The sequence below is a fragment of the Myiozetetes cayanensis genome, unplaced genomic scaffold, assembly GCF_022539395.1.
Source record: "Myiozetetes cayanensis isolate MyiCay16 unplaced genomic scaffold, myiCay2020 scf5-8, whole genome shotgun sequence".
In the NCBI taxonomy this organism is placed as follows: domain Eukaryota; kingdom Metazoa; phylum Chordata; class Aves; order Passeriformes; family Tyrannidae; genus Myiozetetes; species Myiozetetes cayanensis.
In genome coordinates, this window is record NW_026087742.1 from 61,082,640 (window position 1) to 61,100,887 (window position 18,248).

The window sequence follows — 18,248 nt, forward strand, 5'->3', positions numbered from 1 at the left end:
TTTTCAGGAACTTTGGTAGGATGTGCCTTTAGTTCCTTTGAAAGTTCAGCTATTAAATGGAGATGAAAGAACAACTTCACTGACTGATTCTAATTTCTCTGCATCTACAAATCTCATTAAAAGATAACTGGTCATTTAAGTCCTTTATTTCTGCTCTTGCCTCTCAACATTACAGGAACAGATCTTGAGAAATCAGAAGATACATGCTTAGAGGAAAGAGCTACACTGAATACATAGCTGGGATAGTAAAGCAGCTTGATTAAACATACAGGGTACCCAAAGAGCTTAGTATTTGCAAGTCAATTCCAGACTCCTTCCACCTGCCTAACTGAAAGAAAAAAGACTGGCCCAGTTCCAACAGCTGGATTGGATTTAACTAATGCCTTCCCACTTACATTGCAACTATACTCCCTAGAGTATAGTTTATATACTTTATGACATGGGTGAAAGTGCAAGACATGAAAGGTGGTGTTTGCATTGATGAAATAAATACCACTCTTCCGTAGAAACTGCTTTATTAGGCTTCTTTCCTTATTCCTTCTCTGACACCTTTTAACAAGCATGAAATACTGCAATGCACATGAAAATGCAGAAGCCTCAGGAGCTGGGCTGGTTTGGGGCAGAAAAAAAAAAACCTCAAATGGTTGTTTGTGTACAATTGCTGAGATGATTAAGGTTGTCAGCTGCCTATGTTTGGTTAACATTAGAAGCTAAATATTCCTTATTTGCATAGACATATAATTAGTCTGTGTAAAGTTGGGGCTTAAACTGATGATATTGTTCTACTTGTTCTGATACAGCTGGCTCCAGCCAAAAAAATAAAGAGACAAAGGGACACTGACAGAAGGTGAGACTGCTGTTCTACCTCTTCACACTTTCAAAGTGCATATAGCTTGCTCCAAGAATTACACGTATACCTCAGTACAGCAAGGAAGAATTCTGGAACTACTTAATCGAAATTCTGGGACAGCATCACAGTGGTCTAAGTGCAACTACCTAATCACAATTGCAAGAATTAAAAACAATGATGCTGCGCAGACCAACTCCCTCTATTTCTTTTGGGCATGCAAAAAGATTTGACATCACATGCCAAACTAAACCAAATATTTAGTCCAAATTAACCCTTCCAGCTAGGCTTATCCCTTTAGTTACGAGCATCATGGATTATTACTCAGCTTACTCCTCCCAGGGTATGGTCTAGGCAGACTCTTCTTCCCCATGCCCAATTTTGAGACTTACCTAATTAACAAGTACTCCCATAAGCTCTAAATTGTCCTTCTACGAAAAAAAAGTGATTTTTTTTTTCCAGTGGTACAGACTACACAGTTAGAACAACTTCACTTCTGGTTTTGTTATCATAGCTCCACATTAAATTATGCTGACCCAGTTAAAAATGCAGGCAGGGGGCAAGGATTCCACAGTAGAAGCAGCAGATCTAGATCTACCAAAGCAGCCAAACAAATTTACTATGTGTCTGTACACTGATCTGATACCCCAAGACAGTTTTATTTCATTTGATTATTATTTGACCTGAAAGGTATTTGCTCCTCTTTTAGGGAAATATTCTATTATTTTGCAGAAGGTTTTAAAACTTAGTTGAGATTCTTTGTGTGCTGCAGAATCTTAATATTACAGAGTTTCCTTTTGGCTTGTAACCTTTAAACACAGTACCAGGTACATTAGGAGTGGAGAGCAGTATTTATGCTACTGTATTTTATTATAATCTGTCTGGGACTTATGTTCCTCAGGGTTAATAAAGACCACTGAAGGAAAACTAGTTTTTTTGCAGTTGGAGCTGCCACACTTATTTTTTTTTAATCCTCAGTTTAAGGCCCCTAAAATTAGGACCAGCTGCTTTTTGCTAACCAGTCTGTGGCAAGATAATTCAAATATCTGAACCTGGCTAGCCTCAGCAAACTGAGCGAGTTGAGATATCTACCGTAACTCTTTTACTTGGTGGGTAATGACTCACTGAAGTCAGACACTCATGCCAACATGTAAAGCCACAAGCCTCCAATTATTGCTGCTCATGATGCTGACTCGCCTGAAAGCCCTATGGAAGCAGACAAAGGTGCACATCCACATTGTCTGCTTCTACAGCTCAAAAAAATCTTGGCAGAAAAGCAATTGTTGTGTTTATTTCTTACCAGCTCTTTTGTAAGCATATAATTTGAGATCCCAATATCCCCTCTGCATTTGTTTAATCTCCATACTGAGCTACTACCAGCAAAGAAGTGAGATGTGAGCACCCATGTTTTAATTCCCATATACCAATTACCCAGTTTACAAGTACAGACATATCACACAACCCTCAGGAGACTGGACTTGAAGCCAGTTAGTTGGCTGCATTCAACACAAATTGCACCAATACTGAAGGACACAAAGCAGTCTGGAATACAATCAACACGTTTTCGTTTTATATAGCACAAAAGAGCTGGAATTTTCTATTTGACATCAAAACTCAGCTGGGAGAAGGAAGACAGAATCTAGTAGATTTCCAGTTACTGCTACTATATGACTCAAGGACATCATATGCGGTGAAAAGTTTTACACCATTTCCATTCAGATGTAGATCTCAAAACACTCTTAACCCCATCTTTACTGATATCAGACCAAAGACTGCAACACACCCATATGGGCTCCCATTGAAGTTAAACTGAAGTTTCCAGGTAACCCCACAGCATCCCAAGCTAAACTCATCACTGCACAAAACCAACAGACAGGCAGGCAGTGAGAATCACCAATTAATTCAAACAAGGTGGTCCTAACAGGGCAAGGAACCTGTCCATGTAGTATTCCAAAGAGCGCTGGCAATGTAGTCACTGATTATCTTCATTTTGACAAGGGTTCACCTCGAAAAACTTAACTGTGGAGTTCAGTCATTTATGCTGCAGCCCAAAAGAAACTACTGGTCTGAAGGACACCTATATTAAGTTGTTCTTCTCTTGTATCTTTTGAAAAGAGAAGGGCATACTGAATTTTACAATGCATTATCTGAATACTGTGATATGCCAAATAAACACCAAAGAAAGTGGATAACCAAGACAGTCTAACTACAAATGATTCCTATTCCTACTTTTTTAGGAAGTTAGAAGATTAGGGCTTTTTGTCACACTAAATCGGTACACAGATTTGAAATGTGGTAGTTTTGTGTTACAGGAATCTGCTTTCACCAGTACACAAATTTCTAAAAATATATTTGTTATTTTCCTGTATTGCATGAGCAGCGTAGATGTTTTAGAGTTTCCTGGAAACAGGTGCTTAACCTGTCTTTGAGGGAGAACAAGTGAACCACCTACACTGACTCCTTGGTCTCTCCTAAGACATGACACCACCACCTCTGTGCTCTCCTAGAATTTCTAAGCAAGCATCCCTCCCATTCCCTTATTGAGGAGGGAAAGTACACGGATTTGTCTATTCAAACAGAACACCTCATTGCCATTGCAAAAGAGCAGGAGTCCCCTTCCTCCTCCATAGTCTAGAAGACCAGAAGAGTCTGAAGAAGAGTCTAGAAGATCAGTTCAGAGGTATAGGTTCACTTTTTCACTAATGGATGTTATCAGAAACCAAATCTACCACTTAATACTATTTTTCACTGACAAGATACCATATTCACTTGTGTACAGCACATGAAAACAACAGAGTAAAACTACTACTGTTCATCATATCTAGGTGCAAATATCAGACTAAAATTTTGATCTTCAGATCAACATGAAGACTTAAACAAATCCTTTCAAATGTAATAGCTTTTATGAATTGCAGATAACCACTTTCAAGAAAGTAATTACAAATTTAAGTTTGGTCAGAAAAGCCTCACAGATTTCTGGGACAAATGCCAGAAGATCAGACATTCTTAGGCTGGCCCAGTATTTATACTAGTTTCCCTTAGGAAGTAAAAAAAAAAAAAAAATAAAAGAAAATCTACTATGCTAAATACTAGCCAGATACCTTCTTGTGCAACCTATGTTTGAACAAAGACACTCCCTTTTCAGATACTTAAACAGTCTTCAACTGTAATATCAAGGTACCTCAATCATTCTATGAATCTATGATGTGTTTATAAGCACCTCCCCGAAGTAAGGAAAAAAATTCTGTTATTCCATCTATAAAATGGGAAAACAATTGCAATTTGCATACATTTACAGGGTGCCATGAAAAAAACAGCAAATCAAGTCCCTAAGGAGCTAGGCTATATTCATCCACAGCAAGCTTTTTTGGTATAATATTACATGGCTCAAATGAAATCAGATTTTCTTTGGTGTTTTTTGAAAGATATAATCAAAAGGCAAAAAAAGATTAAACATGTGCTAGCTGCCTAATTAAATCTATGAAGAGATCATTCTGCTCAAGATGCAAGAGAAAACAACAAACCCAGCTGACAACCCAGGAAGAAGATGGAGCATTAGGGATTAGCAAATACACTTCAGCAACATCCCACAATCTTATGAACCCTGTCAGTTATCCCTCTGATTTAATCATTTCACTATCAGGAATTCTAGATGCTTCTACCTCACTTTTTAATGTGACATAAGCACTGATCCGTGTTTCTATCACTTGAACATTTTGTGTACCATGCTTTTCTCCCTGAGGATACCTTCAGTTTCTCAAAATTCCAATTTGTATGTCCTACAACAAAAAAAGGTATTGGCTAGCCTTAAGAATTCACTTAGATTACCAAAGCGGTCCAGTTCTGATGAACAAGAACCACAACAAAACCCCTTTGAACCTCACAGCTAAACGAAGCCACTAAAAGACAGGTTACACGGAGCACTGAGGTACAGTGAGCCATACCCCTACTGGCAAAGGGGTACCGCCAGATTCAGTCTGGCTGGCAACTCAGGATGCTCAAAGGTGCTGTCACGTTGATTGCATGTGTCAGAGCTTCTTAAACGTCTGTTCTTGTCTGGAAGGTTGCTCCACACTGCTGTTTGATCAGTGATACGAACACTACACATTACCAGCCAACATTCTTGTTGCATGCCAGACAAACAGCGGTTAACAGGATCCTGCTGACTCGTAGTCAGGTTCTCTCATTTCAGGATCCTCTCCTGGAAAGCCTTCTCTGTATCTGGCTGGAAGTCAGATTTTCATTGCAGAGAAATCACTACCACTAACATGGCATCTAACGTTTTGTGTGCATCAAAAGTGAGAGACCCTGATGTCAGAAAGCTGCATTCAATGACAGTATCTGCTGGTTAGGGCGACTTCAGCTTACCTGGGAGAGATGTGACAATGTGTCTCTGCATAATTTCATCAACTTTCTGACTTACACTGCAGTTAACCAGGAAAAGGCAAGGACTAGGACATTTTGAGAACTGCAAACCTGAAACATGACACTGCACCTGGCCAGGAATCCCCTACTGCATCTCTGAAAACCTGGCCACCCTAGCACCCTGTCTGACCACTTTCTCCTCCTGTGGTGGAGCTCAAACACTCAATAAAATACATCTCCATCAAGGCTAACAAGTCTTGAAAGGAAGCTACTACTCCAAGCTGATTTTTCAAATCCCTTATTTTGTCTCCACCTCCAAAGTCCACCTGTTACTGGATTTGACAATAACCAAAGTTTAAAAAGCACAAGAAGAGGTCCTCAGCTGATGAGATATGACAGAAAATGAGGGAAATGACTAATTCACTAACAGCTGTTTGAATGGGGAAGATAGTAATTTGTCTTCTGTTCTGCAGCCATTCGTACAGTATATATTCCTACTCTGTACTTGCTGTATTAACACACACAAAAACTAAATATAACATTTGCTTAACCTGAGAAAGGAGACCAAGAAGAAACAATATGGATGGAGCCTCCCCAGCAGATTAAATGGTGTTAATCTGACTGTGAAGGGATAGCAATCCAACAGTTAAATACCACTAGACAAGATATACCTTCTCCCCTTCACACTGACCTCTTTGAGCCACCACTGGTCTTCTTCAGATGTGAAAGGCTGGCTCAGGAAGCTAAGGGAGCAGAAAATTAAAGAAACATGAAGAGCTTTGCAACCAGTTCACTCCAAGGCAGAGAGACAGACAGTTCTGATGCAGGAAGAAACTAGTGCTTTTGACTACCCATGTCAGATTTTGTGAAATGGAATACAAAGCCCAGTTTCTGCTAGTACAAAAGTAATCAGGAGTACTGTTGCCAATTCAGTATCAGAATTTCACAGCACCAGGTATTTTGGAAACAACTGACGGACTATACTCCTGGAAAAGGTACAGACAGGTTTTATATTTCTTTTTCATTTCAAGTCAGTTCAGTCAACAATTTGCTTTTACTACTCCATGACATGCACCATCATCTTCAACTAGTTCATTGCCTCTTTTAGCCTAATGCTGTAAATTAGATGCCTCATTCCACTTCTAATCCCACAATAAATACAAATCTGATCACTTACTGGTATCTGGCACATCCTCCTAATTACTGTCTTTTCATAAAACACAGTTTTAGAGGACAACACATCCTGCTTGGATTTGTGCTGGAACTGTACAGATACTATGAAAGCCTCAAAGAACTTAAGCAAAAAGTAGTTAAAGAGCTCTTTAAAAGTAGCATGACAGTTACACTGCTACCAACTTTGACCAGACTTTGATATTCTACAAATTAAAAATCAATCCTTTGATAAAAGAATCTTTAGAGATACCAGTGCCACTGCTGTAAGTGTTAAAAATACACAAGAATGAAGAAAAACAAATTCTGTAATTACAGGAAGATTATCAGAGGCTTGGTATATCACAACAGCAAACAGCAATAATTGGGCCTCAATACAGCCAGCACAGATCCCAATCAGCTTATGAAGATTATGTTCATCATGAGATGCCATCTCCAAATTGCACTCTCCACAGGTATATTTGAAATAAACAATGACTTCCTCATGTATCTGTGTATTTAAACCTTTTAAAATGCAGTGGATTCAATTGATTTGGAACCTCAAAAACATTGGACAGTACATCTAAGTGGACTTAGTAGGTGGGTTTTTTTCTGCTCTTGGCACAAACATTGCACAGCACTGTACTATTTACCTGCAGACTAAAGTTTGGAACATTCTGGAGCAAGAGCAACCAAAGAGGCTTCCCACGTCTGTATCTTACTTCCTACCCACATAATTCTTTCCAAGGTCTAAACGCACACCTCTATTTTCCCAAGAGTATATATACTTGTCTTAAAGGGTAAAAAAGAAACTGCAGGAGAGTACTGGATCTTGTATTACATCCAATTCCCAACAGCAAGCTACCTGACACCTGTGTTTTCACTTAACCTACTGAGACTCAAGAAGCCAATGAGCCTATTAAGACAGCAGGTCCACAGTACCCTAAAACTACCTAAAATCAGCTGTTACAGCCCAACTTCATCGCAGTATTCATTCCTGTGTCTGCAAAGAGAAACAGAGCTGACCTATCTGTAAAAGTGACCTCTTGAAAGAAACTGGATCGTTACAAAGTAGCTGGGAATAACAGGATTTCTGGGACTGCTACAACCTTTATTTGTTTCACTAGGTATCGGAGGAGCACAGAGAGACAGCAAAAACACTAGTCAGCAGGCAGAACAGCACGAAGGAATGAGCTGGCAGCAGCACGTTGGCCCATTCACTAACACAGCGCACCTACGGTACCTCCACTGCAAAAAGCCTTTGACATTTGATGGGAACATGGCTTTAAGTCAACCTGTACCTTTTCTCAGGTGCCCAGAGACTGTACAGATTTGGCCTCCCCAGAATGACGTTCCTCCACTTGCAAAAAATGTCACAGTGAATTAACAAATGTGAATGAATTCAAGCATCCTCAAGAAATAGATCCTCACTGTTAGCAAAGCAGGAACAGTAAATACACTGAAGCTGCCAGAGCTGATGATGGAGATCTGGGCTAAGCTCCGTTTCCTCCTCTGCCTCATTTGGGATCAGGATGCTAAAGGTACAGAATCAAAATGTGTCTTTCAAAGTTCCTGGTCCCAGAGGTGATACAGATCAGAAGGTACCACAATTGTCCCCAAAAAACTGTAATCGGGGAAAAGTCATCAGTGGCCAGGACGTCTGAAGCTTAAAATCAAATAGGGCAGGAGTACATGATAGATGACAGAGTGGCTATGTTTCCTTTTGGTAAACAGCCCTCAATAAATTTCAGAATGATATCCCTACAGCCTAAGCAACAGAAGTTCAAGGACTTGTGTTCTTACAACCAGGGGTACAACAAGTATGCAAAAAGGAAATTTTAATCCCAGTCATTAAAGTGTTTTTAGGTTGTAACGCACTAACTCCTGACCAGGTTTGGGGACTTTTTTGGTTCATTTGTTTTCTTCTAAATGAGTGCAAATGAAGTTTTACTTTTGATCTATTGTGCGCTTTGCATACGTGATCACAGTCTCATTATATCACACACAAAACCCCCAGCAAGTCATGCAGACAGCCCTACAAATTATAACATCTCTGTTCATCAAGAATTCCTCAGTTTTAGTCGGGGATGCTGACTAATCCTGACAAAAGAAATGGGCTGCGTTGTTTGATCCGTCACCTTAAACATCAGAACTGTGAGTCAACAAATGGGTGCCTGCTATTGTAATAAAGAATAAGCAACACTTCTAATACAAGATGATGGAGGAGTAAAAAAAGGCTAAGAAGGATGTTACTGGGCAAAGAATAAAGCTGAAGAACCGCAAAAATCAGAAGGTTCAGGTTTTCTAAAAGCTAGGCTATCTTAGATATCAACACAAACAAATAAACACAGCAGTTACAAGGGGCGTTACAAATTAAGTGACTGCAACTGTTTAATCTTGTCCTGTAAAGCCGCCACTGTACTGGAAAAATCAGTGCTGCACATTTAGGAAAAAGCCACTGAGACTTAAGACTACATGCCCATGACCAACACAGAAAAGTCTTCTCCCTGAATGTGCAATGACTAAAAAAGCTCTTTCACATATCTGGAGAATATAGAATTGAGAAGGTTATGAGGAGAAAACTGGCAGTTATTTGTCCAGATGAAGCCATGAGTGTCTTGGCTCCTTATTGATCAGCTCTGCAAGTTCTGGTTAACTTTTGCTGCTCTCACAAATAAGAACAGAAACTCTCATTAAGTGAGGAATACTTCACTTCTGGCATTTGATTTTGCTTTGATCTCTTTTGGGGGCTAAATACTTTTTGGAAGTATTAATACCTCTAAATCAGAATTCCAGTTCTACAAACACAACTCCAGCCCCTTACAAAAGAAGCCAACAAGGTATGAAACTTCCACCCAAACCTGAAGCTGGAAAAGATAGAGTGAACCTGTACAGGTCAAGGATTCAGAAGCTTTGACTTCTGCTGAAAAGATCTGTTTCTTGGCTCTTAGAAAAGCACAATGAGACGTTGCACAGGATACTGAGGTCTGTCATAACACAAAAGTAAAGTACTTACTCATGTTTTGTTTCCCTTAAAGTTGCATTAACAAAAAGCAAAGACAATTATACAGCCCAGCAAACCCAGTAATAAAATATGAGTTAACTACAAATTAAAGGAGTAAGTATTTTGGTCTGCCAGAAGAGTCTGTACCCAGAGGGGATCAATAATAACTCACAAGTATTTAACAGAAGTCAAAGGAAGATTACTAAAGAATGTGTTCAAGCCTGATGAGTTCAAAGGCAGTGACTGTTTCCAAACAGAAGGTGACTCAAGTGTCACTGTTTTCAAACTGAAGTTGAGAGCATACAGCTTCGAGTATTTTAAATTTTCCAGAGGATATAATCTACATATCAGACCATGATTTATTATGCCATCATTCTAACCACTTCATTTCTCTTTGGTGGAATTTGACAGAATGTGAAGATGCAGATCAATGCCAGTGACAGCCTCCTGATTTCCCAAGTACAGAAAATTGAAGGCAGGATATCTATGTAAACCTCTACTCCAGCACAGGGAGCAAAGCAAGTGTATTCAATTGCTGATAGTTGGAAATTAGGAACGTTTGATTTAGAAAACCAACACTTGGTGGAGAACTGACAACTTTCACTACACAGAAACAAACTGTCCAATCAGCAGGTCAGTCTGTGTATCAGTAGCTCAAGAGAAGGACAGTTCTTATACTGTTCTATATAATGGCAATTACACAGCACTTCTGTGCTCCTTCATTCTCCACTCTAAACTTAACTTACATTGTTCTACTTTCAGAAACTTAAGTTAGATAAAAGTTACTCAGAAGAGTACTTCAAACATAAACTTTTAAGTAAGTAGTCTGATCAGAAAAGAGTCAAAAAGGAGGTGGAGCGGAAAAATGCAGACATTTAACACAAATAAAACTGTTCTGAAAGATGCTGACACATGTCCAATCTTTTATGGATTAAATGAACTTAAATTTTACTTTAGCATATCTTCATGGGTATTCAGCTTTTAAATACTTCTGCAATTTCTCTGTTTGTAAACCCCAGAAGAAAGATGCTTCCTAGATTTTAACCCTTTTCAAAAGCGTGGATGAAAGCTTTAACCATATTAACATTACTGGAGCTGTCTACCCATCGTAGGCTCCAGCCACAAAAAGGAAGTCAGTCAGCACGCTGGAAGACAACCCTAGGGGATATACTTCACCATAACAGCAAATACACTACTCCAAAATAATTACTCCCCTTCAGGGGGAAATGAGAGCTAAGCTACCTTAGCTGGTCTGGCATAAGTAATTTCAGTAAAGCCTAGGCAGCCCTCCTTCCTCCCCATGGAGGCAGATATTTAACTCCCCTAGTCTCGGGCACGATATAATATAAGCAACCACGGATGACAGATCAGTTCACACTAGGCACGAACATACCTAACCTTTCCCTGTTTAGAGCTGTGATGGATTCAGGCCAGTGACTGAGAAAGCAGCAACAAAGCCGGTAACCAATACAGGGAGATGAGACAAGGACAAAATGAATGAGGAGCAGCAGGAAGAGTGTCACTGGATGAGAAGGGGGAAAAGAAACCCACCACGCCTCCTCCTTGCCCTGAGAAGCAACTGCTCAACAGAAGGATGGGCAATTTTTAGTTACTTTCTTACATTTACTAATGTTAGCCAGAAGTGTTGAAGTTATCATACTCTTTACATGCAATATTTTCTGTGAGAGGTTCACTGTCACCGAGTTAAACAAAAATTAAAGACTACTTTACACCATGAATGTCATCTTAAAGACACTGCTGCTTCTAAGCCTGACCCGCATAAAATTGTCTCCACCCAAACAATAGCAGCAGAAGTGTGAATTCTGCTAACATACAAAATGTGCTTTCAGAGAACTACAATTCCAGTCCCATTGATCACAAAAAATGAAGTGATAAAATCAACAGAAGCATGAAAAACAGCCCTAGGTTAAGTCAAAGTAATTTGGCACATTTTTAGGATTTCACTCTAGCGATTCCTAATCCGATTTCAATCCTAGCCTGATTTCAGAGCTCCCTCCCCCTTCCTTTCCTATTACAGAAACTTAAACACGAGATTTGGGATTTCCTCCCTTTTCAGCTGCGACTAGAACTGAAGATGTCTCCGGTAATGACACGCAGATTCGGAAGACCTCTGGGATACCTCCAGGGAATAAGCTTCCAATAACCCTGCGCCTCTCAAATTTGGAGGAGCAAACTACTACCCCATCAGCCTTACCGAGCACCACGCTCCTTCCCGATTTAGACGGAGACGCCCAACAAGCCATTACTGATGTGCCTACCAGCATTTGAAAATGAAAGAAATAAAAATTAAAAAGAAAAAGAAACCGGCTGAGTCGAGGCAGCACAGGGAGCAGAATCGGCCGGCACAGCACTCCGTAACACGGCTCACCAGAGCGTGGGAGCGGTCCCCGGCACCAGCACAGGCCTCCGCGCACGGCGGCGGCACCGCGGGGCGCGGGAGCGCGGGCAGGGCAGCCTCGATTCCCGGCGGAAGGGCCGCCACCGCCCCGGGGGGCGGCACAAAGGGCGGCCGCACCATTGTCCGAGGCCCCAGCCGAGCCCCGAGCGGGTGGTGGGACGGGGAGGCCGCCGGGGCGGGCGCGGGAGGAGCGAGTGCCGCATCCCGGCGGCGCTGCCCGGGCCCCGGCGAGCCGGGCCGGCGGCGGAGGGGCCCGCGGGCAGCCCGGCCGCGCCAACCCTTCCCCGCCGCCGCCCCCGCCCCCGCCGGCCGCGCCCGCCCGCCCGCCCGCATGACGGAGAAGAGAAAAAAACCCTCGGGCGCTCCCCCGCCGCCACCTCCCCGCGGCGAGCGCGCGGCCCGGCCCGGCCCCTCCTCTGGCGGCCGCCGGCGGAGGCGGAGGCCGGGTCGGGTCCCGCCGGCCCTGCACGCACCTCCGCGTCGCGGCCCTTGTTCTTGAAGCTCTTGATGCGGTGGCTCTCCAGGCCGGCGGCGGCGTTCTCGGCCATGGCGGCTTCCCGGCGGCGGCTCCCGGCGGCTCCTGCGAGGCGGCTCCGGCGGCTCCCGGCGGCGGCTCGCGCGAGGGGCGGAGGGAAGCGGGGCGCGCTCCGTGACGAGCGCGCGGGGAGCAGGGCGGGGGGCGCTGGCGCGCGCGCGCCGTTGCTGAGTGACTGGGGCGGGGGCGGGCCGGGAGAGCGGGGGGCGCGGGGCGCACGTGACGCCGCGGGCGGGCAGGGGCCGCCCAATCGCGGAGGTGCCCTGCAGCCCTGGCCCCGCCCCCTCCCGGCCCGGGCCCCTCCCCTCTCCGCGCGGCCCCGCGCGGCATTCTGGGGCGTGTAGGCCCGGCGGGGGCGGCCTCGCACGTGTGGGGGCAGCCCCGGCCGCGGGGTCCGGCTCGACGCCGAGCGCTGTGGGCCTCCGGGACAGCCCCGGGGCCCGCGGGGAGGGCCTGGCGGGGCTACTCATACAGAACCAGGGAATCGCAGAATGAGTAAGGTTGGAAGGGACCACGATGGGTCATCTGGTCCAACCCTCCTGCTCAAGCAGGCTCGTCCTAGAGCTCATGGCACAGGACTGCATCAAGACGGTTCTTGAATATCTCCAGTGAGGGAGACTCCACAACCTCTTTGGGCAGCCTATTCCAGTGCGTGGTCATTTGCACAGCAAAGAAGTTCTTCCTCGTGTTCAGGTGGAGCTTCCTGTGCATCAGTTTCTGTCAGTTGCCTCGTCCTATTGCCTGTATCTTTGGCACCACTGAGAAGAGCCTGGCCCCATCCTCTTAACATTCTCCATTCAGGTACTTACAAGCATTGATGATATCTCCTCTCAGCCATCTCTTCTCAAGGCTGAACAGGCTCAACTCCTTCAGCCTTTCCTTGTAAGAAAGATGCTCCAGTGCCTTAATTGCCTTTGTCGCCCACCACTGGACCTGCTCTAGGAGCTCCACGTCTCTTTCATGCCAACATAGCACTCCAAATGTGGCCTCAACAGGACTGAGTAGAGAGGCAGGATCACCTCCCTTTACCTGCTGGCAGTGCATCACAGAATTCCGTTGGCCTTCTTGGCCACAGGGGCACACTACTGGCTCACGTACACACACTCCTCGGTGGCCTCGTGCTCCTGAGGGAACCAGCACCTCGCCTGCCCCACTGGGGTCAGCCCTGAAAGCGGGGCTGTGGCTGTTAGCCTGTGTCCCCAAACACACTCTGCGGTGACCCTGCTGGCAGAGCTCATGCACAAAGCAGCCTCGAGCAGCTCTGCCAGTCAAGAGCATGTCGGGGGTCTGCTCCGTACCTCCCTTTGCTCCCAGTGACTACTGTCACGTTGCTGTATGCAGCCTAGGAAATGCTGCACAACAAGCACGTAAGAAATCCAGGTGTTTTGGTAAGCCCTGAGTCCCCTTTGGTGAGGCTGCTGTGCAAGCAAGCCCTACCTGAAAAAAAAGCAAATCCAAAGCTTTGCCAACACGGCCTTCATACAACGTGTGCATATGGCATAATACAGAGCACAAAGAGTCTCTGCCAGCCCGACAAATCATCCCCAAACTGTTAGAATTACTGCACCATCACTCCCCAAGTTCTTGATGCAGCTGTGGGGGTGGTTGGACAGACTGCAAAAAGACCCAGGGCCTCCAAATCGATGACAGACTGAGCACAGCAGCTTGGGTCAAATACAGTGCCCTGAAGTCCCTGCTGGAACTTCCAGGCTAGAAAAGAGGATGTGTGTGGGTGATGTAGTTGTAGACAGCGGTAAGCATTGATCTAACACTTCCCATAATGCAGAGTGTTATTTCTTTGGAAGAAAAGTATCCAAGAAAACTAAGATCCCAAAATAACAAAAACATATAATGTTCAAATTTAGCTCATCTTATACCACATCAGGTTTTGCAACAGACCCTTATGGCTATATATAAGCTTTTCACAGACCTTTTTTTTAAAAAACTCTCCTTCTAATTGACAGCTTGGCTTTTTAATTGCCTTCCCCCAACCCCTCTTCATATCATTCAGATGACTTTAACTTGTAACTCACAGTTCTGGCAAAACAAGGCTTGCAGCCTGATGGAGATGAGTAAAAATCTAGAAGACTAATGCTCTTCTTCACTGTCATTCAGCTGCACACCAAATGTTGTTATCTAAGGGATCAGTGTAGTGTTCCCATCCCTCTTGTTTCCAAGTAGTTTGGGTTCCCAGTGTACATTCCTCTGTGCCTTTTCCCAGCAGCTTTATCTGGGTGTGCTGCACCATTGTTGCTAGCAATGGAAGAGAAGAAGGAGCCAGTAGCATGCCAAGCCCAAATGGCATGACCAGTGTGACCGGTGTTTGTCAAGACTACTAATGTCAGAGATGGTTTCTAGGCTCTGGCACTTGGTGTTTTGAAGCAGAATTTGCCCTAGCTGTCCAGCTGCCTTCAGCAGCTGAGAACTTTGTTTTACCCACCAAGGAAGGTGGCCGTAGCTGCCAGCTGGGACTTACTCAGGCCTGGTAGGACAATAAAGCTATACCAGTATGATCCCTGCTAGACAGGGGTGCTGCAGTTATCCTCTGGAGAAGTTGCTCACCAGTATCATGAACAAAAGAGTGTTGTTCATCACCACCCAGAGTAATCTGAGAGGTAAAAGGAAACTTGTAACTAAAAAATCAAGTGTCTCCAGACTGGGACAACTCAATTTACCAGTCCATAAATCTACACCCATTCCACTAGGTAGGATTTACAGATTCAATGGTCTTTTCTTTCCTATTCCTTCCTATCCATGATATAATCCTTTCAGTTTCTATAGTGCATTTCATTAGTCGTAGTAGACACTCAGGAATTGAACACCTCTTAGGCAGAGCTGCATGAAAGTTTGCTTGATTTTACTGCCTGAATAAAGCTTCTTGGTGGAGTTCTTGACTAGATAATGAAAGTTGCATGTACTCAGTGAGACAACATTTTGATGCAGTTAAGCAAATACTACTTTTTGGCACTGTAATTAACAGACACCAATAAAATACAAGTACTTTGCTACTTTGAAAATAGCACAAACCCTGTGGTTCAGGGTGGCCATTCTTCTTCACCATGTGAGTTTCATATATTAATGTGTTCTTGTTGCCAAGACCTGCAAGACATGTATCAGGGCCATGAGCACATTAATAGGATTTACTGACCCTCAGCAGCCTCCCCACATGCCATTTCAGCCCTCTGTCCCAGCAATGCTGCAGTGGTGCTAGTCTCCAGCTCCACTGCAGCCCTGGCCCAAATATGCAGGCTGATATACTGGTTGAGCTGAAATGGGCCCCTGGGTGATGGGAAAGGGTGAAGGGGAACAAAAGAGGGCAGTTAGGGCCAGCAGGGTCTTTGGGTGCCTTCAGTGCCCTGACAACATAAGCTTTGTAGCTTTAAGAGCTATGGGGAGAAAAGGTCTTTCATAATTCAAAGATGTGGGACAGTAAGAACTTTTCATCTGTCCCATTACTGAACAGAGTTGAGTAGTGCTTGTTTCTGGGATGACCTGTTGGCTTCAGCAAAACGGAATGGACCCAGGAGGTGATATTGCCATATTTTGGGAAGTGCGCTTGATCAGCTCAGGAGTCCACCCTGCAGTTCCAGAGTCAGAGGTTTGCAGTCAGTGATTTTGTCTGTATCCACCAGTCAGTACAGCTTCAAGAAAACCAGCATATAAAAGAAACATAATGAACCTGAGTCATGTTCTTGCTGGCAATCCCTCCAAGAAGGACTGGGGAGATTTAGGTGCAGTGCTTTAAGATGCAGTCCCACCCTGCTAATGGATGTTAGAAGGTGAGGCAGGAGACACAAATGAAACGTGTCAGCTCCTCAGTGTCTGTTCCTAGCCATGAGCAGCTGAAACCAAGACCTGTGGGGTGGAGCAGGTGTGGGTGCCTCCCCAGCGGAGGAGTGGGGTGGCTGGCTAGGTGCTTAAACCACCACTGCTGACTTGGCTACAAACAACCTGTCAAGAACAGTCTGTAAAATCATACAACCTGTAATCACAAGACCCATGAACAGTTTGGTAACAACTTGAGCTTACATAGCAATCCTTGCACTTTTCTGTGATTACACGTTGCTTGCCCATCTCAAAATGGGATACCTATGCATTTCTGTTTTGGGATGCACGACGGCTGTAACCACATGTTACCACTGACACGGCAGAGCAAGAGAAAGCCTTTTTTCCTACAAAATTATTGTGTGCTCTCTAACTCTCAGCAGATGTTAACTTTCATGCCTTGCTTTCCAATATCTGTTAGAGACAGCATGACTAGCGCAGGTTCAGAAACTTGTGTGGCTGGGGTCCCTGCCTTGATCATCTGTAGCTGTCCCCACTGTATGTATGGCTCTACAACAACTGGCTAAGCAGTGTCTCGTCAGGTGTTGCTCTCTTACAAAAAGGAGTGAGTAACACATAAAGTAAATTAAAGCAATGCCTTTAACACTCATTTCCCCTTAAGATACATGTATTGTTTTGATGAGACCATCAATGCATGTTTGCATCCCTTTCTATCACTGAAGTAAAATATTTGTCTTCATGGGAAAAGGGTCATGTTTTTACCTCATCCTAACTAAGGCTTAGTAACAAATGTGAAGTAAATCGTGATAAAGACTCCAGCTTTGTCAAAGGCTGCCAAGAAATGTTGTGTGAGCTGATAGGTACCATGCACAGAAGAGAGGTCCATGATAAGTTGCTGTGTACAAAGATCCACACCCCCAGGTCAGGAAACCCCTAATCTGAAAACGGTTGGAAGCTGGGAAAGTGCTGGGGGAAGCATCACTTTTTTTCTTGTTCTTATGCTTTTCTTAATACACCTGTTTACTGGTGACTGTTGGAGATGCAATATTGAATAAGACAGTCTTTTGGTCTGACCCACAATAGTCCTTATATTCACAGCAGAAAGTTGGTGCTCAATGAACCATGTCAGTATGAATCTGACATCTGAGTACTCTCAGAGTACAGTGGGATCCTCCAGTGTCAAAACAGTATGTTATGGGTGTCACCTGGCTGTCCTGTTACTGTTTTGTCCCTTTCATGCCAGGGGCTGAGTTCTCCAGTCATCCATCCTGGGGGCAGCTTACCTTGTGCCAGACTCCATTCTGAGGTGAAAACAGCTGCTTTTTTGGAAGAAAACTCCAGCCATAGGTTAGAATGGTGCACATAAGAAAACGCCCTCTGGCTCAGTGGGGCTATGTACCTCATCAAATTGGCTCTCTGATGTCCTTTCCCAGTCTTTCAACAGTGTCTCAGCAGACCTGACAGTCTGAAATACCTCTCTGCAGCAGTGCACCTTATCCTGCTACAGGCAGCGCAGTCAATGGCACTTTGCCAAAACAAGCAGCTCCAGTGGGATTTCAGGAGATGTGGGACTGGTACAGGGCTCAGGGAAATGAGGACCCTCCTCAGTACATCTGTGCAGGGACCAGTCCCAGAGAGCTCTCCTTTCTGCTGGAAGAAGTCACTTCTGGGAGGCAACACAAAGAGCTGGTGAAGGAAGCATGAGGCTGGCTTTGGAAGAACCAGTGAACAGCCCAGGGTCAGGATTTATAAATGCCTCATTATCTGCAGATGAGGAACAGAAGCATTGAGGGAGCAGCTGGCTAGTCTGCTAAGCGTTTCCAGAATCTGGGAGACATTGTTAGTGAAGGAGGAACTATAAAACCTCTGGTTATTCATAGGTCCTGTGTTCTGTCTGAGCCAAGTTGCTGTCTCAGCATCTTTGTCCACACTTTGACTGGGGGAATCAGGTTCTGCTTCTTCTGATTCAGAGCATCGCTTTCCTTCTCCACTATTACCATAGGAAATCCTAAAGTATGCAATATTTCCTCATCTTCTGCTGTTTCCCACTGTCAGGCAGCTCCACACAAGAGCTGGTGAGCTGATGTTGAAGGTGACAGTAAGGTGGGCATGGAGCAGGGGCTTCATGGACAAGGACCTGCTG

The 18,248-nt window shown here is 44.3% G+C and overlaps 1 protein-coding gene across 1 annotated transcript in view; it reads right to left on the reverse strand.

The window, feature by feature from the left end:
• Positions 1-12,416, reverse strand: part of KPNA3 (karyopherin subunit alpha 3) — a 50,083-nt gene extending 37,667 nt beyond the window's left edge. Inside the window, exon 1 of the mRNA XM_050332464.1 lies at positions 12,258-12,416. Within this exon, the coding sequence (XP_050188421.1) occupies positions 12,258-12,332 (75 nt within the window). The 5' untranslated portion in view covers positions 12,333-12,416. The remainder of the gene's footprint in view (positions 1-12,257) is intronic.
• Between the last annotated feature and the right edge of the window lie 5,832 nt (positions 12,417-18,248).